The following is a 21,780-nucleotide window of genomic DNA, read 5'->3' on the forward strand; positions in this document are numbered from 1 at the left end:
TGGAAGAGGCAAGGAAGGAGCCTCTCCTAGAGGATTTGGAAGGAGGAGTGTGGGCTTGCAAACATCTCAAAACTGTGAGACAATAAATTTGTTGTTTTAAGCCACCTGGTTTCTGGTACTTCTTTGTGGAGCCCCGGGACACGAATATAGCTATAAGTTTTAAAACGGAAAATAAAGTGTTGGCAAGGGTGATGGTTAATTTTATGTGTCAACTGGGCTAGACCACAAAGTCCAGCTTTTGGTCCAGCATTATTCTGGATATTTCTGTGAAGGTGCTTTTAGGATGAGATTAACATTTAAATTGAAGGATCAGATGACCCTCTACATGGGTGGGCCTCATCCAATCAGTAGAAGGACTTAAAACAGACTGACATCCCCCTTCAGCAAGAAATGCCGCCAGCGAACTGTCTTTGGACTCAAATGCAAATCTTTCTTGGGTTTTCAGCTGCTGGCCTACCCTACAGACTTTGGACTTACCAAGCCCCCGCAATTGCATTTCTCTCCATATGCACACCTCCAGCTCTTAGCTTTCTCCTCCTCAGCACTACACCTTGAGGAGGGCCCTTGCCTCTTGGTTAGGATCTGAGATGATCCCGTGCCAGTTCGCCTGCATACAGCCCGCATCTGGTCCTTGGGAGACGGACATCCCTTGACTGACAAACTAGAAAAGGCTGCACCCAACCCAGCCACCTCTCCCTTGATCCATCATCAAAGCACCTCGCTACTGGCATCCCGTCCTTCGGATTTTTTCCAGGCAGGGGTCTGTCCTGTGCACTGGATTGTCACCCTACAGGAGACATGTATTAAGCTCTACTGAAGCCCTCTCCTTAGTCTGAAGGTAAGGGGCAGCTGGCATCCGCTCCTGTCCCTTGGGGGACTCCAAACACCAATGGATCTCTTCAAAGAAACCTGCACCCCAAGACCCCCACCTTCAACTCTAACTCCTGACTCTTTTATACCTTCCATGTGAGTGAGAAAGTTTAAGTGGGCTACAGGTGTTTTACCATCGCCACCGTAAACCCAGCATATGGTACAGGCACGTGACATCTATCGCTGCCTTCCAAAACACATCTACTTTAACATCTCGTCGTGTGAACGTTTAAACACCTACATTCATTATTGAATCTAGTACGGCTACTATAGAACCCCTACTTTATCCCACACATGGCACTAGGCCCTTTTTAAAAACTCCTCCTTTAAAGTTATTAATAGGTATGTTTGTGACCACTTTACAATTCTATAACTAAGAATTCATCCAGATAACTGGCATTTAAAAATCTGCGGAGTTCACTGTGCGGGCACTTGAAGATTCTCAGTAGGAGGAAATCCTCTGAAAACCTGGGTGTATTAAACTTTGGATCTGGAAAGGACTTCAGTTACTCAGTCAACCCCCGCCCTCCCCCCATTCGTTCCCTTTAAGCAGCAGCTAAGGTCTCTAAAGGCTGAGGGACTCGGCCAAGGTCATCACAGCGAGAGGAGATCAGATGTGGGTCATCACTCGCCACAGCTGTCTCCTATTTATTAGATATTAAATATTAGATAAACTCTGATTCGTACTGCTAATTTTAATGTTTATCCAACCAGTGGTAGAAATTTTAATGCAAAATAACTATTTCAGAGTCTAAAAAATTGAACCAACTGGGCTTTCAACACTACATGAAGCTATGTGAATCCGAATCTACTGTACAGTAGAATAATGGATTCTTAATTGAATCTGTGCCTTAGAGTGGAAGAATGATTTTTAAATGAAAAACCCCATGGAGGTGGTGATGAGAAATGAGTTTATCCAGATGAATGATTCTGGCAGAAAGTAAGAGAGCAAACCAGGCTGGAAAATAGCTTTTTCTTAAAGATCTCAAATACGCCAAATGCAGATTAATTTGTGCTCAGTGAACGGTGTTTACTCTCATCGTCCTAGTCCTGGACCTGTGTCTTGTGTTCTGATCCTTGTAGACTACAATCTCCAGGGTTCCATTTAAGCTCCCCTCTTTTTTTAAAGTAACTACATACGCACAATGGTGGTATCATTAACCTGTCTAAGAAATGTTCCTAGGGACCTAGGATTTGCCATTCAGTGTTCTCAGACTTTATTTAGTCCTGCATTCTTCTCCCGCAACACAACCACCATAAGCTTTTAGGGCTGGCAGAGAACCCAGAAATAATTTTGTCCAATACCACGTTTCAGAGGTAAGAAAACTGAGGCCCAGAGAGGGGAGTACCTGGCCCAAGAAGGTCACACGGAGAGTTAACGACTCTAATCACAGAAGTGAAGCATTTTGACAGATTCATGAACTCCTAGGCAGTTTCATCTTCAGCTTTGAGGACCTCGCAGTCATACTTTGTAGCCTGCAGTGCTAATTAAACCCGAGGAATTATGGACTTACTATTTATAGGTAGGAGTGGAGGCATTAAGTAGGCCATGAGACCTGGGGACACAAGAGAGTCTGTCTCCTGAGATGCACATATCCCAGCCAACCTTTATATTTTAAGGCAGCACTTCAGCAACGCATAGTTTCAACTCCCCTGATTCTGGACTTGGCCTTGAGCTGCACTTTAGACTTGAAGGACCACAGCTACTGTAGTCTTTTTGCATTCCGAGATGGGGAACCCCACTTTTTCTGGCAAGTATTGCCAGCACCCAGTGGAAAGGGTAAAATCAGCCTTCTAAATCTATTAGTTATTTCAAAAGGCTGTATTTCAAACTGTTTTATTATTTCAAGTTCTCACAAACAATGCTCAGCCCGTATGCTTTCATTGAGAGTGAAAGGAAAAGAGAAAGGAAACCTACAAAAAAAGGTTTTTAAAAGACATACCACTTGGATTTATGATTCTCTCACATTTTTCTTCTTTTTAACTGTTCAGAGTGGCTTTCACTGGATTGCCGAAATCAAATCTCTCTCTGGAGACCCAGCAGTGTGAACAAAAGCGCTGAAATCAAAGAATTTCTAAGTCTGAATCTGTCAGAGACTGTGGTACTGGGGAAAAAGTCATTCAACCTCTCTCCATCGGTTCCTACTTCTGTACAATGAGGATAAAACTATGGAGGCACCTCTCCGGGGCACTGTGTGGATTGGCTAATTAAAGCTAATTAAGCGCCTGGAAAGAACTAGAAAATACTATGTAAGTGCCGAGTATTTATGGGCCACTAACAGTCCCAAAACTCCTAAGGGACAAGATACTGTGCAGACAGCACAATCTCTATTGGTGATTACTAATTATCCACTGCTTACAAAGAAAGCATCGGGTGTTCTGTAACAAGGCAGGGAAAAGAAACATCACACGATGTCGTTCAACAACACCATCTTTATTCAAAAATATATATCTATGAGACATTTCAGAATATACTGCTGCCGCCAATGACAGCCTATGCTTCTAAATAAAGTCCTAAATTAATATACAAATTTAAGCTTTAAAAATATTCTTTAAGAAAAAACAAAACAAAACAAAGAAGAATGAAGACTTTCTGAGGAATATGACCTAAAGGCAAGGTCCTTTGAGGCCTATGGATGCCCTAAATAAAGAAAAAACACAAAACAAAAACCACCCACCCCACCCCACCCCACCAGATCACCTCATACATACAAGGAGAAGAAAGGTTCACTTAAATTAAACAAATGAAGTAATAAGCACACTTGGGGAGGATATGGGGAGAATTAAGATTTAAAAAACAAAAGCATTTCATTAAAAAACAGAACAAAACAAAAAAACCCCCAAAACTAACTTCCTCATAGGAAGTCCACTAGTAACAGGTGTTAGGAGGCCAACACACTCATTTACATAATTGCTACAGTTTCATTTTTTTTGCTCTTGCTGTAATAATTATGCACCAATTGCTGGTCAAACGCAATCTGATAAAAAATAGCAGTGGGTGAAATCTGTCATGTTAGAACATTTTCATCTAGCTGGTCAGAGCAAATATCTACTATACCCTTTTGATTCGTGGCTAGTAAAATTTTGCTTCCTCAGTCAAAGCACAGAGAATGTCCAAGATGGGTCTGATCCAAAACAAGCTCACACGCAGGACTAGAGCAGCACAGCATATTAGGGGGAGGGGGGGGCGCATGTGCACAAACAGTGAAGACGAGAACTGATCTTGCGATTTTAGTAAAGTCACCTACTGCCCTATGGCCTCTGGGAAGAAAAACTTTATAGAGAACTCATTAATTTAATAATGACAGGACAACAGGCAGTGTCAATAAGCAAACAACACACAGTCCGTATTCAAATCCGAAAAAGAGCTTAAATGCTACTATGTTCTACACAGAGTTAAACTGAACACCTGCTACGACTTTTCATCCCTCTCACTTCATGGCAGGCAGGAGAGCTTCTTAAAGGAAAGCCTGCCACACGCTTAAAACACAGGCTATGTTCCAACATGTTTAACATGTAAAATTACAAGTAATTGGCTTTTTGGTAATCCTGAAAATAAGGACTCAAAATAATGGAGATTCTGAAGCCCCCACCACTGAATTCCTTTTTATAGCTTCTGGATTTCAGCCTCTGGGCTCTGACTCCTATTACAGTATTGGGGCAAACTGTTTTCTGCCCTTTCCAATGTCAAAAACAAGCCTGCCAAATCAGAATGATTTACAGTTAGCAGGCCTAACCTTCACTAAAAGCAAGGTAAAAATCCTAAGTACATTATATAGTCATAATGTCAGCTGGCATGATAATGGAATTAAAACCCAAAATTAAAATCCCTGACTGCCCCCCTTCCTCTGCCCGAGACCAGCTCTTCAGTAACAGCCGACTGGAGTACTCCTCCCACTCCGGGCACAAGGACACGTGCAGTGGCCAGTGGCGTAAACAGACAAACATGCACAGAGTGTCGTATTCGCAAGGGAGATATTCAAGTTTACTCACCATACTGTAGACACGCGCCCAGTGAAGGAAATGTTAGTGTGAGCCCTGCTCCCCAAAAGACATGGGCTGAAACAGCAACACCTGTGCAGAGCCCAGACTCTTAGTAAGCCTTTAGCTTTTGGGGTCCACCAGTGCCATTTCTAACAATTGCCTTCACAACGGATTAGGGCCAAAAGGTCAGGTTTTTAGGAACGTTTTCTTTGACAGTGGGTGCTTGGGGAAGGTTGTTTGTAGGGACCTGAAGCAAATTACTTATGTTTAACTCATGCTTGTGATCCCTGTTACTCTTGTTTCTGAACTGTGACTTTGTCCCAGATCAGCTTTAAATCTTATTGCTAGATTCCCTAGTCTGCTTACAACACAAACGCACCTCACCTCTGACTATACATCATGAGAAGTAAGGGAAAGGAAGGATGAGATTTGGCAAACTCTTTACGGCAAAGCTGCTGGACAGTCGTGCCTCCAACCTTCGGGGTAGACGGCAGCCAGGAAAGTCAATGACTCCAGAGCGAGTCCTTCAGTGGAGGCCTGAACTTGAACAAGCAAGCCCAGCTCAGAAAACAGAAGCTGCTTTCATGACACAATGCTGTCATAAGCAACAAGATTCTTCTGAAAGCTTCCAGATGTGCACATGATTTTCATAACTTCTTGGGTGTAAAGAGAAAGCTAAGAATGGAAAAACGACAGGGGCATGAAAAAATGCAGTGGGAGAGTTTGTATTCCTTCCACATATGAATCTAAATTGGACTCCACTCCCCACTGTTCTGCATTGTGCTCAACAAGAGAGGACGGAAAGGAGAATCAGAGTCCGTGGTTCATTCTTGAGGCTGCGGGACCAGGATGAAGGAGGGACAAAACCAGGGGCCACAAGGTTATTTCCAACCATGACTTGCCCTCTTCTTTCTGCTGGTAGAGATGGGAATCTGGGGCATGACACCTGTCCTAGTCAGTTGAAAACAGGTCACCAGCAGAGGGCAGGGGGGCCAAGCCTCCTGTGACGTTGGGCAGCAATGAGAGGTCTGGCAAGCTCTGAATATGGGACTTCAGTTCCTTGCGGACCTGGGTTACCCGAGCAAGCTTCTGTTTATATTCCTACGGAGACAAAGAGAAGACAATGCAGTTAAGTCTGTGTGTGCTGATGGTCAGGCTTAAGGAGCCAGTACAGATACTCTCAGCTTTTTGCTCTACGTTCTCCCTACCAGACCGCCCCTTCCCCCTTCAGCTAAACTATAATGCTTGGGTTCTCAAAAGGAAAAAAAAAACTTGACATAAAAAAGGAAAGCAGAGTTCAGTACTGGCAACAGTGAATTAAATGGTATTTAACTTCACACTTGAGATCTGGAAGTAAAAGCAGTGGTATTTTGTGTTTGCATTCTCTTACGTGGTTCTCATCTATTTCAAAACCCCTTATAAAATAAAATACAGATGCTCAGGCTTTCCAATTATCCTGAGGGCTCCACCTAGACATGCCTAGAAAAATCACTATCAAGCTCCACCTTCTGTGTTAAACTGAGAGTAATCCAGATCCACCACCTATCACCACCACCAAGCACCACAGGAGCTCGAAATCCCCACTGCCACCACCTGCATCCAGGACGTCCTCATTCCACACCTGAGCAACTGCAGCGAGGCCTGGAGGAGGCTTTCCAGGAGGCTCCCCGAAACACGCCAGCTTCCCAGAAGCCCAGCTTTCATCAAGCTACTTCCTTGAGAAAGTGAAGCGTGGCACCGCACTTTCTCCGTGACTGCTCATAGCTCTAGATCTGCTAAGATTAGCTCCTGCCCAAGTGTATCTCCCGCAGCTTCCCAACCCCCTATGCCCAGGCCACTGCCTGTGTGTGCCACTGGTTTGGGATTCCCCTCAAGCCTGGAGGCGATCTTTCTTCTCCTGGTCTCAGTGAAGTTCTGCCTCCCCGTCTCTCCAGGAAAAGCTTTTCTCCTCATCCAGAAGACTGGTCCCCACCCCCACCCGTTCTGGACCGTCCTGCGCACTGAGGTGCACCTGAGCCCCTAACAGGCTGCTCTGAGGTGCTCTCTTCATACATGTTAGACTCCTTTGCTCCTCTAAAATATGACTTCCCTGATGACAGGAACTTGGTATACTATTTTCTTTCTTCCCAGCAAAAGGCACCCTTGGTTAATCTGTATGGGGTAACAACCCTGGGCCTTGTGAGGTCTGTTTATGGCCCCCCTTGGGGCTGTTTTTTTTTCCTCTAGCTGTGTCACCCTCAGTCTTCCTGCAAAGACAGAAAGTTCCCGAGGATGGATCCCTGCTGACTAAATAAAGCCTCTCCTGCAGGAATGTAACAGAAAGCACTGGGCTATGAGTCAAAGACCTGGGTTAGTTTTGGCTCTGGCTCTAACTTGCTATGTGACTGTGGGTGTGGTCCCTCTCTTCCTTTGTCCTCACCTTCCTTATCTGAAAATGAAGGAACTGGCCCACTCGTAAGATTGTTCTTCAAATTCTAGGTTCCTTTGGACCAGACACCTTCTACACACTAGAGAGGCAGAGAGTTTGAGGGCATATACTTAAGCCCTGCTGGGAAGAGTGATAAGACAGGAAAGAGGTTAAATGATAAACACTTAGTTCAAGCTGTAAAGACAAAGTCCAAGAAAGGAGGGAGAGAAGAGATATGGAAGTCTGGGCAGGGAGGCTCTGTGCCCACATTAGTGCCGGCAGTCAAGGCTTCTACCTGAAATGAGAGCTCCTTGCACAAGCCATTGGATGAAGAGATGGGAAGAAAGTAAGCTTTCCTGGTAACACATTTCTTTCCTTTTGTAGACTTAACACAACTAAAATAATGCCTTATGTAAATTATAAATAATGACTCCCCCATCAAACTAATGAGCTTCAGGAGGCTAAGACTGGACCCACCTGCTTTACCTATCATCCACCATGACCAGCAGTGCCCTGGAAACAGTAGGTGTCCAACAGTTGCCCAATAAATTAACAAAACATAAAACAAAACATTACAAGCACATCACATTAAGGAATCAGCTTTCATTTTGAAACTGAAAACTAATTTCAGATCTGAGGATCTAAAATGTCAAGGTTCCCATGCCCTTCCCCTGCAAACATTTTTCTTCTTTGGTTTTATATACTTCAAGGGAAATTAATAGAGAATACCAATTCTCTATTACTGAACATGGATTCATTTAATGAACTTCTCCTGAATTCTATATACAAAAAGGGTAAAACAGTTACTGAATAGTTATCCCTTGCTCCCTGCCCAAAGCTGATAGATGAAAGCCGCTCTGACTTGGCGCCATCACTCTTAAAGAGGACTTTAAGCGAAGGAATTCCTTACGAACAGTCTGAAGACCATGAAGTCTCTAATGAGCGGATCTGGAGTCAGAATCCAAGGCTCTGCACTCTTGAGTGACCCTCACACTAACTTAGCAAGCCCATCCGAGTTTAAAAGGGAAGGCAGGTGATCTCATTAGATACCACCTAAAGTTCAAATAATCCTCTCCCAGGCAATCTTTAAAAAACAAACAAACACACACACACACACACACACGCACACACCAAAACAAACAAGCCAACAAGAAAACATTTGTCCCTGTTTGGAGGTAGGGAGGTAGGGAGGTTGGGAGGCGGTATCGTATCATGCTTCGGCTGCTATTATATTCTAAGTATCATCAAAGAAACTTCATTTTAATGAAAGGAAACACGTTCCCCATTAAAGTCCTCTCTTTGGGCCACCTGAAAGTTGATGGATCCCGTACACACCTCCTCGTGCCACTGGGTTACTCCTTCCACAGGGATTTCTACTTTCAGAACAGGTGCATGAGCCTAGGAGGGGGGCAGCACTACAGAAAGGACAAGTGGGACTGTCAAGGATAAAGATGAAAAAGCAGAGAGTTTACATTAGCAGCCAGAACAATGAAATACTATTGAGGTATAAATCTAACAAAATATGTACAAGATGGTAAGACTCTGATACAAATAAGAACTAAATAAACGGGAGATATTCCATGTTCATGAGTCGGAAGGCTCAATATTGTAAAGATGTCAGTTCTTCCCAACTTGATCTACAGATTCAACGCAGTCCCAATCAAAAGCACAGCAAGTTACTCTGCAAATAAAGACAAAGGGCTTCTAAAATTTATACGGAGAGGCGAAAGACTCCAAATAGTTAACACAATATTGAAAGAGAAGAAGAACAAAGTCTGACACTATCCGACTCCAAGGCTTACTATGAAGCTACAGGAATCAAGACAATGTGATACTGGCCAGGGAACAGACAAACAGATCAATGCAGCAGAACAGAGAGTCCAGAAATACACCCACATAAATACAGTCAACTGATCTCTGACAAAGGAGTGAAGGCAATACAGTGGAGTATTTTCAACAGAAAAGTTGGAACAACTGGACACCCACATGCAAAAAAAACAAATCTAGACACAGATCTTACACCCTTTACAAAAATTAACTCAAAATAATCACAGACCTAAATGGAAAACACAAAACTATGAAACTCCTAGAGGACAGCAGAAGTAAATCTAGATGATCTCTGGTTTGGTGATGACTTTTCAGATACAATACCCAAGTCCCGACCCATGAAGGAACACCTAAGCTAGACTGCGCTAAAAGGAAAAATGTTCTGCTCTGCAAAAGACACTGACTGTCAACAGGATGAAAAGAAAAGACACAGACCAGGAGGGAATGTTTGTAAAAGATGACGTGTTATCAGAGAAATGCAGATTAAAACGAGATACCACCACACATCTATTAGAATGACCAAAATCTGGGAACACGAACACCATCAAATGCCGACAAAGATGTGGTGCAAGAGGAACTCTCATACATTCTGGTGGGAATGCAAAATGGTACAACTATTCTGGAAGAGAGTTTTGTGGTTTCTCACAAAACTAAACATACTCTTCCCATATGATCCAGCAATCATGCTCATTGGTATTTATCCAAAGGAGTTAAAAACTGACGCCACCCAAAAACCTACGCTTGGAGGTTTATAGTAACATTATTCGTAATTGCCAAAACTTGGAAGCAACCAAGAAGCCCTTTAGTAGGTGAACAGACTGATAAACTTTGGTATTTCCAAGCAACAGTTAATGCAGCATTAAAGAGAAGGGAGATATCAAGTCATGAAAAGACATGGAGAAATAACAAATGTATATTACTAAGTGAAAGAAGCTAACCTGAGAAGGCCACATGCTATATGAGCTCAACTATATGACATTCTGGAGAAGGCAATACTTTGGAGACAGGAGTTGTGGGGATGAAATAGGCTGAACACAGAGGATTTTTAGGGTAGTGAAAATATGATAACGATGGGACACATGCCATCATTCATTTGTCCAAACCCACAGAATGTACACCACCAAGAGTGAGCCCTGTCGTATGGACGCTGGGAGAGCAGGACATGTCAATGCAGGTTCATAAATGGTAACACATGCACCACGCTGGCAGGGGAAGTTGGCAGTGGGGGAGCAGGGGGCATATAGGAAATCTCTGTACCTTCCTCTTATTTTGCTGTGGACCTAAAACTGCCCTAAAGAATAAGCTAAGAGGTCTAAATGCAACAGCAAGGGTGACTCTGAACATCCAAAGACAGGTAAAGATTGCCTTGGAAACTGTTAGAACATGAGGCTGGCTTAGCGGAGACAGCTAAATGACCTAGCTTACTGCTTTGAGGAGAAATAAGCAGGTAAGAATTCACGGCAAACTCTGATTAGGTCAAACTGGACAGTAATAGTAATTTTATAGTCCCCTATAGTAGCAACAGACTCTGATCTCCCACCCTTTTTTTTAATAGATTCAGTCTTTTCCCAAATAAAGTCATCTATAATCGTCACCATGGACGAACAAGAAAGTCACTCTTGAATCCTAACAAAACTACCCTCCCAACACAACTCCAGTTCTCACTTGCCTTCCACTTCTCCCGCTCCCAGGCTCCCCTGGTTGGGCCGCGGCACTTCCTCACTAGCTGCCTTTCCACAGTTTTTCTCTTTGGTTCTAACAAGTAGAGGAGACAGACCATGAAAACCCAAGAATCTTTCTTTTCAACCTACCAGTCTGTCTTCTGACAAAAGTTCGGTCCGCAAGCTCTGCTGCTACAAGGTTACGAATTGTGCCCTCAGCAGAAATCCAGCTTCTTTTCATGGTATCACTAAAACCAACGTGATGAGACCCATTCAGTCTTCTGACTCATTTAAGTACACTACATCCCACAACCTCTTTAGTACACCAAGTACCACTCAGCTAGAGAAATGATGTGGCAAGGTGGTCACATGCTCCTTGTTTAAAATATCTTACACTTGGGTGCAATAGAGGACTAAGCCTTTGCTCTAGCACTCACGCCACCCTGCCTGGAACAGGAACACGAGAGATCGGGACGGACCTGCACAATTTCTATCAGGATGACAGGGCGGCAGCGCTCCTGCTCATTGGGCCTTCTCCCTCTCTCTTTCTTCCTCTCGATCATAATTCACCGTGGCTCTTTTTTGTACTCTTGGACTTCAGATACTTGCCATCCCCCCACTACTTATCTTTAACCAGAGGAGACAAGGCAAATCCAAGTGGTCCTGTGGCTCTTCCTTTCCTGTTCAAGCATAATTTGTATTGGGGTGGGGGCAGCGGTGAGGGGCTGAGCTACCCTCCGGCTGCATACACCTACTGCAGCAAAGCCCACCTCTCCCACGAGAGACTGAGGGGGGCCGTGAAACAGGTGAGGGTTCTACCAGACTTGCGGCTGCTCCCCTGTGTCAGGATCCTCGAGGAGGGGAGGGGAAGTGGGCACCTGTGATAAAGTGCCTGGGTTTATTTGACTGCCAAGAAATGTTTAAAACGCAGAGGGCGAGGCCCAGTGTGCAGTTCTGAGATAATGCCTAGGATTTATGCTCCTGGCAAAGCTCTGGAATCCTGCCCTCACAGACTCTCTGAACTTGCAGCAGAAAACGTGTCCAACACCCCCTGCTTCCTGTGGATCCAGCAGACACTGTGCAAACACAGACCATCGTGGAGCACTAAGACAACCGGCTGAAGGGAGCGAGGCTTCCACATTCTTTGCCTTTTTTGGTTACGAGCAGTAGGCCAGACCTGACATGCTGCAGATGAGCTCTGAGATAAGAGGGTTAGAAATGACAGGGACTGACATTGCGGTGACCTTTCTACAGGAATTTCATTTTCAAAACAAACAAAATTATAAGCTTCTCCTTTAACCAACTCTGTAAGAAATACTAATCAAAATGTAAATATTGTCAAATCTATTTTTTTCTGGCTAGGAACTATTTATGTAAGAAAAATTATGTTAGAAAGAACATCATAGGCAGGGGCTTGATTTGATGAGACAAGATTTCCAGTAACAAGACCCATATTTTGCTTTATCTTGCCCCGTTGTGCTATAGGACATATGGTATATAAAAACCACCCACTGCTCAGCTACTCCCAATTAAGAGTCATAAAGGGTTATTATGCACGAAGCAGTTTATGAAGGACCCTGTTTTAAAGGTGACCTGCCATACTGAATTTAAGTCAAAGAACTGCTTAATCGCATGAAGACTGAGAGCCAAGCAGAAAGGAGAAGCTGACCCTCACCCTAAAATTATTTAACACTCCCAGTCAGTCCCCTTCATCCTGCCAGGAGGCTTATTACTTCTTGCCACTAAAGATCAGAGGATTTACACTTAGAAATCACAGCCTCTACTTAAACCACAATTAATTCACTTCTCTTTCTTTCGTTTTTTAGGGAAAATATATAAATCTTCCGACTGCAAATAAGAATGCCACTTTTAACTTCTCTTCAAGAATCTATGCAGGAACAAAAAACCGTAACTGATCTGTACCTCTCCCCCAGCAGCTCTGTGCTCCCATGTGACTCAGTGGCAGCTGCAACATTTCAAAATGATACACTCGACGGTGTCACAGCAGGGCTGGAGCTGCTGAGTAAGATGCCGGGGAAGACACAAGAAAAGGAGGAAGCTGTGGCCCCAGTGCCAGTGCTCAGGGCCTCTCGGCTAAGTAAGGTAAACAAAAAGTATTTCCCAGAAGGGAAAATGACAAAATGGCTACAATTAGAGGAATGTTCTCAGAGCGATCCAACCCATCCACTGGAGGAGTCCAATGGGAATGGGCTTTGTAAGCTCAGAATTGCACCACAAAGTGTCGTCAGGATACTTCTTTCTCCCCAGCAGACCCTCTGCACAAAAGGTTTAAGGGAACTTCTACTGCAGCAGGAAAAACTCTGACAGGGATTTGTAGAAGCGAGAGAAGAGGGAAAAAAAATAGTGTCTACATATAATTAAATTAATAAAAATGAAACTAACAAAAAAATAAAGTCAATTTTAGGACTGGACAAATTTTCCAACTTTAATGTAATCATAAAGCTAGATATTTACAATTTAACAGATGTCCATAAAATGCTTTTAAAAAAGATTTATTTTGGGGCACCTGGGTGGCTCAGTCGGTTTAGTGTCTGACTCTTGATCTCGGCTCAGGTCATGAGTTCAAGACCCGCATTGGGCAGAAAGAAAGAGAGAGAGATTTATTTTAAGAATGCACCTGGGTCCTCCAAAAATGCTTACATTTATGTCACGGATCCCTCATTATATAAAACCAGGTAAAACCATGATACTAGTACAATAAGAACTATTTACTATTTATAGTTAAGTTTTTTTCTTAGGGGCACCTGGGTGGCTCAGTCAGTTAAGTGTCTGACTTTTGATTTCAGCTCAAGTCATGATCTCGGGGTTGTGAGACTGAACCCCACATCTGCCTCCAAGCAGAGAGTGGAGCCTGCTTAGGATTCTTTCTCTCCCTCTCCCTCTGCCCCTCCCCTCCAGTCACACACTCTCTCTAAAAAATAAGTGTTTGGGGGGCGCCTGGGTGGCTCAGTCGCTAAGCACCTGCCTTCGGCTCAGGTCGTGATCCCAGGGTCCTGGGATCGAGCCCTCCATCGGGCTCCCTGCTCAGCGGGAAGCCTGCTTCTCCCTCTCCCACTCCCCCTGCTGGTGTTTCCTCTCTTGCTGTGTCTCTCTCTGTCCAATAAATAAATAAAATCTTAAAAATAAATAAATAAATAAATAAATAAATGTTTGGGTTTTTTAAAAGTCAAATATCTAAGTTATATGCAAATAACAAAGCCCGCACAAACTGGCTTCCTTAACAACCATTTTCATGGAAAACCAGGTTATCAATATGCAGACAAACATCAGAGATGCAGCCTTCCAATGGTTTCTCCTTCTGTGCCAAATGCTGACAGAGTCAAGCCTTCCTGGAGGGCAGTTAAGAAGCAAAGTGTAGAAAGGTAAAGGGCACTTTCCACACGGAATAGTTTTAGGCGATATTTATTATCATTTTAAGTGCCAGTGGGTCTGCCTGGGGCAAGGCAGCCTGTAGGTTACTGCACTGCATCTGGATACAGTTTTCTCCACAACCAATAAAAAGACCAATTTCTTTCCATAAGCCNCCAAAAAAAAAAAAAAAAAAGGGAGGGAAATAACATTTCCTGGCTCCTCCCAAAAACCAAGGGTATATTGCATCTCTCCCACCAGAAGGAGGTTGCTGTGATAGAAAATAAGGAGTCAGAAAATTCAAGTTCAAATCCTACTCTACCACTTGCCTGTGGTGCACCATATGACTTCACCTTGCTGAGCTAAGCCTCCTTACATTTAGGATGGGAATGGAAACCATGCCTGCACCGTGGGGTGATGCCAGATATGAATGAGACCAGGCACGTGCTAAACTGTTCAATGTGAATCAGCAGATCTGAGCAGGAAAAGAATCATCACTACTCCCATGTTTATTGTGTTATAAGCAGTCCTTAGTCTTCCTGATCTACATGTTAGAAAAGGCATGCAGAATTGAAGAAAAAGACAAGGGTTAACGGGATACAAAGATCCATATTCCGTATAAGCCATCTGAGTATGTCCTGAAAATTTAGCACCTTTACTAGAAGTTGGTTTGAGCAAATGAAAGAGCCTCCGGGGGCACCTGGGTGGCTCAGTAAGTTAAGCATCTGACTGCAGCTCAGGTCATGATCTTGGGGTCCCGGGATTGAGCCCCACATTGGGCTGCTCCACGCTCAGCAGGGAGTCTGCTTTTCCTCCTCCTCCTCCCCGTGCTCTAATAAATAAATACAATCCTTAAAAAAAGAGAAAAAAAAAAAAGCCTCCAACCTCCAAGACCGTGGGGAAAAAAGTCACAGATTTTTATAACTAGGTAATACCACAGTCCAGTCCCATCAACCTAAAGGCCAAGAGAGAGGAAAAAATGTGTCTAAGCAGTAAAGCCTAGATCTCATGGGAGCATCATCACTATGAAAGGAATCCCCCCCAGCAAAGATATAGCCTGACTTAGCCTAGAGATGAACTGAGCTGCAACCGTACCTGCCACCTGAGATTAGGACACTGTGCCAAGCACTAGGATAGGGTTGGGGATGACAGAGTGACAATCCAGGCAGGATTTTATGGTCTGGTCAGGGAAATAACGAAATCATCCATCAACAGAATAACAAACCAGGTGGTGCTCTGAAGGAAAAAGATAGGGAGATAAGACAGTATTTATGGGGGGAAGAGGGCAGAAATCTGGTTTTATGGGGTGGAGATGGGGGTGGGGTCTCGGGGAAATACTGTTTGACATGGAATATAAACGATGAAACAGGAATCAACAGGGTAAGAGTAACCAGTGGGAAGGAAAGGGGGCAGAGTGTTCTAAGCAGGGGGAGCAGCACATGTAAAGCCGGCGGGAGAAAAGGCCAGCACAGACAAGATGGAATGCAACGTGTTAAGAGAGATGGCTGCTGAGGTCAGCAGGGGCAAGCCATGGGGTGAGGCATGGAGCATGTGGTGGGAACATGCAAGGATTTGGGCTTATATTTCAGGAGCCAGAGGAAGCCATTTAAATGTTTTTACAGGGGAATGACCTGCTCAGAGCTACATTTTGAAAAAAATCACAGGGTTGCCATGTGAAAAATAAGTTACAGAACACAGGAACAAATGCAGGTGGGTCTGCAAAGAGTGAGCAGGGGAGAAGTGGTAGCAGGGGGACTAAGGTGGTAGGCGTGGAGAGAGGGAGGAAGAGAAGGGGACAGATTCAAGAAAAACTGAGATGAAAACCACCAGGGCTTGCTGACCACGCCGAGGGGACAGTCAGGCTATGGGAAGCTGTCTGGCAGAGGTATGGCCTGGGGGCTGAGGGCAAGATGGCGACAAGAGGAGGCTGAGAGGTGGGATGAAAAGGGAGTGACACTGGATGAGCTCTGGCGTCCGCTTTTGACGAATAGCAATGCCATTCTCCAAGACAGGGAAAGAGAATGAAAGGAAAGGTTAGAAGAAGAGGACTGTCTGTTTTGGCCATATGACATTTGAGGTGTCTGTGGAAATAAGATATATGGGTCTGAAGCACAAGGAAGGGTCTGGGCTAAAGATCTAGATTTAAGCCACCAGCACGCAGGTGGTAGCTGAAGCCACTCTGACTGTGTCACAAGGGGACAGAATCAGAAAAAGGCTAAAGGTATACCAACATTAACAGGGTGGGGATGGAGAAAAGCTTACTAAGAACACACAAAAAAATAAGACTGGAACAGAAACCAGAGAAGGAAAACACATAAAGGGTAACAAATAGTATAAAGCGGTATAGAGAGGGCCAAAAAGAGCAAAGGAAACAAAAGACGGGGCGGGGGTGGGAAGAGGGATATGTATCTTGGGTTTGAGTCTGGACAAGTGGCAGGGGATTGGGAAGACAGCCACTTCAGTAGAATGTAGATATGCATGCCAAGCTGCAGTGGGTTCAGAAGTAAAGGCAGAGAGGGAAAATGGGGTTGTTACAAAGGGACAGTGGGAGTGTGCTCATATTAAGAGAGGCACATTAGAGGGGCAAAGCATGCCACCTGCAGAGAAGGGCACCTACGGCCAGTCTACTGGAGGATTCTTCCAAAGAAAGGAGAATAAAGTGCCCCTGAAGGGCCCGTGCGATAAGGAAAGACAGACTCTAACAGCTTTAGGTCAGACAGGTGTTAGAGCCTGTTTGCCCCAGCTGAGGGTAACGTTGCTGTTTTATAAATGACAAACCACACCAAAGATGAAAGGCTGCAAGGACCACTGGCCTCAACAGAGAAAGCCTGGAATGGGGACCACAGATCCTCATCACTGAATCGTAACTGGGGTAAATGATATCCATGGGAATCACTACCAGCAAGTCTATGCCTCACGGAACAGAAACACGGTGGGCAAAATAAAAGGACCCAGAAAAGGACCCAAATACATCATACCAGACACTCTGAAGAAAAAGTGGACTGAGTCCATTAATCACTATCCAAACCCCAAGAATGCTCAGAAGGCTGCTGGTTTAAAACTGCAGTTACTCTGCTTAAAGTTCCCCAAGTACCTAATGAGTGGATTAAGCAAGAGAGTTGTCCACACTTTTTCCTAAAGATGTTTAAGGATTCTGAATAAGGGAGAAACAAATAAGGAGGCCTGCAAAGTCATAATGACAGCTGGTACCTTCACCTCTCCACAGGAAGCACACCACACCTTTGGGAGCTCATGGGCTTTATTTGCAATGGTTTCTTTCTGATTCCTGATTACAACCACGAACACTTTTGCTATAATCATAGGAAAAAACTTTCTAATCTTAATTCAAGCCCTAAATCTTATAGAGATAAAAACAAAAGTCAGAAGTGGAATTTCCAAGATTGCAAAGTATGACACAATCCAATTTTACTTTCTACAAAAATTGCAACTTGAAGTGGGTGAAGAAGGCCTACCTTAACAGTAGTAGGAAGAGTCCTAAAGACTAAAATAGATCTCTGCTCAAAATGACATGTATCCACTGGGTCAGATATTTAGACACTAGAGCTCAAATTTCTGTAATCTGAACCTGCTCTCAAAATGATGCTCGCTCAAGTCAGTGTTATAATAAGAAGTAACCGCTATTTCCCACAGCTGTTTCAAACGTAAACATAACTTAAAACCCAGAAGAGAGCCCCATTTGTCTAATTACACTATTCAATGCTCATTTCTTCACAAAACAATGATTAATCCTTAACTTGGGGATGGATATCTGTATGTTCTACCTGTCTATCTCCAAAACTCTATGAAGTGCCAGACTGCTGAAGATGCTTTGGAAGAGCAAGAACTCCTATAGCAGGAATGCATATAAACTTAGCACACGTAAAGACAGGCAGGCATCTACACGTACACACGGAATCCATTTTTCGAAACTTACAGGGAAGAAATAACCCAATAATGGAAGTTAGCCCAAAGTAAAAAAAAAAAAAAAAAAAAACCCAAAAAACAAAACATAAATGCTCAATAAAAATAATTATTGATTATCCAACTACAGGTATTCAAGCAACCATTTAAAATGTTTACATAGCTTTAATAAGGGAAAATGATCACATAAAGTTAAAAAAAAAAAGCATGACAGAAAATTGTCTACACATTACGATCACTTTAATTTTAAAATTGTAGAAAAAAGGGGGCCAGGATGGCTCAGTTGGTTAGTCGTCCAACTCCTGGTCTTGGCTTGGGTCACGGTCTCAGGGTGGTGGGATCAGGCCCCATGTGAGGCTCTGCACTTGGCTCGGAGTCTGCTCAGCCCTCTCCCTCTGCTCCTTCCCTGGCTCACTCTCTTTTTCTCTCTCAAATAAATAAATACAATTTTTTAAAATAAATAAATAAAACTGAAGAAAAAATAAAGGAAATGTACCAAAATCAAAAGTTCTCTCAGTGGTGAGATTATAATTTTTTTATACTTATTTTCTAAGTTTCCCTATGATGTGTTTGTAATCAGAAAAACAGAAATAAAGAACTATTAGTTGAATAAGAATGAATGTTCTGGCAGGCAAGCAGTGACAAGGAGCCCAGATGCTGTTTTGACTTAACATGTACAGGTACTTTGTAAATATGAAAAATTAGTGCTACAAACACCAGCTAAAACTCATTGGAGCTATTCTGGAAGACAGGAGGAATTGCCAAAAGTTGGGCTATAAATACGGAAACGATGCTATGACTAAATGTATGGAATTCTAACTGCGAGAGCTTTGAAATCATGTTACTTCTTTAACGTGAAGTCTCACATGTTGGTGAACCATGCCCTTAGGTCACCAAGTATGTGAAGTACGTTATAACGATTATAATGTGGCATTTCTCCCCCTGGGATGAAAAGAGATGAACAAATACCAGTTTTCACATTATAACAACAAAAAAATGCACACGTGAGCACCCCCCCACACACACGTGCACACATGCATCCTCACAGATAAGAGCTCCAGCTGCAAATCTAACCTGAGAGTAAGGGTTGGCAGCAACTGAAAAGAATGGAAGGACTTCAAGGACACAGCCTCTAACCTGCAAATTACTTGCAGAACCAGACAACTCAAGAGAAGTCCCCACTTACTGGAAGGAAACTTTGTAGGGGGAGGCTCCCATATCAAAGCGGGAATGAAAAAGCAGGGGGCAAGCCATGAGCTGCTGTGTAGGGAAGGATGTGAGTGCAAACCCTCCATGGGGTCACATGAGCAGTGTAAGCAGACTGACCTTTTCAACAATGGCTGGAACAGCCCATGGTGCTGATAGCACTGCTACTCTAGGGAGGAAAAGAGTTATCCTAAAAGGAAGGGCAGTGAGTGTAGAGGACTGTGAGCAGGTGGGGCCAGGCCAGGCAGGGCTGTGAGAGGCAGTCTAGGCAGGGCCTCTAAGCTCCCAGGGGAACACTGTAGATGATGACTAGAGTCAGGCGTCAGGAGATTAGGGTTCTGGTTCTCACCGACTTCCTCTGTGACCTTGAACTGCTCATAGACACTCTGAGCTTTGTTTTCTCATCTAAAATGAGGATTATATCACCTGCTCCCATCTGCCCTTACTGGAATGGACAATGAGATACTGGCTTTGAACATCATGGGAAAAAGAATTTACTCCAAAGTTGACAAAAAATGGAGCTATCTCCACCTATTGCCTGTCCCATTATTGAAATAAATGCATTTAACCATCTGCACCCCGCAGGGAGGGGGCCGATGCTGCCAAAAACAACAGACGGCCATCAATTTGGTTTAGTACCCTCTTCACTACAGCCAAAGAATTTCTCAAGTTGTTACAACCAAACTGCATGAAGAGTCACAGGCAATGTTAGATCCTGTACCATTTCCCCCTTCCAGCTGAACGGTCTGAAGTAGAAGGCTCTGAGTATTCATTACGGCCAAGGAGGAGGTGCCAAGCTGGGGAGAAACAGCAGCAGCCCCAAGTTCAATGAGCCAATCACCCCCACCCCCTAGAGCATGCATAGTCCCAGCCAGGACGGTATGTAGAACCTCGGTGGCAGAATCAGTTCTCTCAAACCTTAGAAAGGTTTTCTCAGAGGCCACTCTGAAATGCTTCATGCAACTATTTTAATCCCCCTACATACGATGGCATTTTTCTAAAACAAGGTTCTTGGGGATTGCTGAAATGATTCAACTTTGGCTACTCTTCTGTGTAGGATGTCTTCCGGCTGTTGACCTGATGGAATCAAATTTAAAATAAAACAACAAAGGAAAACGCAAACCTGGTGGAAAGTTACCAGATGTCTGCCCTGGATTCTATTCCTGGTCTGTGGCAAACTTCCTTCTCTGGGTCTGAGTTTCTTCACCAATTTGGAAGTCAGACTCCATGATGTCTAAGATTCCGTCCAGCTCAGTAGTACTGTTACTGACTTACCCATACATCCAGGCCTCAACGTGCCACTTCATTTTGAGTGAAGAGTGAAGCTGGCTGTCACGGCTGTGCCTTGGTGGCTTTGCTGAACACACGTGCATCTGTATGCACGCTTTGTAAACCTGGGGGCACACACACCTACTAAAGGGCGGTGCACACTACTGCCCACTCCTGTGGTCACTGATATTCGTGGCACCTAAACAGGGCCTTTGTAATGTCAAATGCACCAGTAAGCAGGCCTCTAACATGTTTTTTAAAATTCTGCAGCAGAAATTTTAAAAGATCTAAGGAAACAGAAAGAAATCTTGCGTTCATGGACTGGAAGACTGAAGACTGTTAAAATGGCAAAAGTTCCCAAAGCAACCTAGAGATTCAGTGCGATTCCTATGAAAGTTCCAATGACCTTTTTTTTTTTTCTTTCCCTCAGAAATGACAACCAAACACCATGCTGTGAATGAAAATAACTGATATGGCAGTAAAACAGTGAGTACCTGCTCCTTTTTGATTTTTTTTCTCCAGTGTTTGGACAAATAGGTTTGTATTCCCTCTGTCCCGTCCCTTTCCCTCCCCCCCCCAATCAGTGATGCCCTGATCACTCAAATGAACATACGCACATCATGCTTTATCCAACCTGACAAGGCAGGAACTCCATCCAATCCATCTGACATGGCTTGTGAGCTTCTACCAGACAACCGGGGCAAATAGTCACCTCTATCTACCAGAAACAAACCTCCCCTTTGCTCTAAGAACTGAAGTTTGGAGGCTTTTCTGGTACCTTTGGCTTCTACCTTTTAGAATTAACCTTCTTCTGTACCCTCCACACTTCTTAAACACCTCCAGGCTACCATTTGTGCTTCCTTCCACATGCCCTCTTTCCCATTTCTAGGTTTTCTCATGTTTGTGACAAAAGCATTGCAAATAGATTGGAAGCAGCCCCCTTCTAACCCTGCCTGGAGTTTAAGGGAAAGGTGGTAGGCCAATGTCACCACAACATCCAGAAACAGAAGCAAAAAACAAAAGAACAGGTAAAAAAAACCAAACAAACCCATCATCTCAAAATGAATCGTGATTCTACTTAAAGGGGAAAAAAGCACAAACGAGAAAACCCATAGGAGTTTCTATCAAAAAGTCACCTTTCTTTACCACAAATTAAATCAGATTTGTCAAACCACTTTTCATGCAACTTAAAAAGAAAAAAAAAACACCTGTCTTCATAGAAAAAGATTGCATTGACTGATGGAATTTCATGCACAGAACAAATAT

The 21,780-nt window shown here is 43.7% G+C and overlaps 1 protein-coding gene across 1 annotated transcript in view; it reads right to left on the minus strand.

Moving 5' to 3' along the window:
- Window positions 1-3,283: 3,283 nt before the first annotated feature.
- The window catches only part of RPRD1B (regulation of nuclear pre-mRNA domain containing 1B), a 50,613-nt gene continuing 32,116 nt past the window's right edge, over window positions 3,284-21,780 (minus strand). The window contains 1 exon segment of the mRNA XM_002915149.4: window positions 3,284-5,955. Coding sequence (XP_002915195.1) covers window positions 5,806-5,955 — 150 coding nt within the window. The 3' untranslated portion in view covers window positions 3,284-5,805.

This window comes from Ailuropoda melanoleuca, chromosome 13 (assembly GCF_002007445.2).
Source record: "Ailuropoda melanoleuca isolate Jingjing chromosome 13, ASM200744v2, whole genome shotgun sequence".
NCBI lineage: Eukaryota > Metazoa > Chordata > Mammalia > Carnivora > Ursidae > Ailuropoda > Ailuropoda melanoleuca.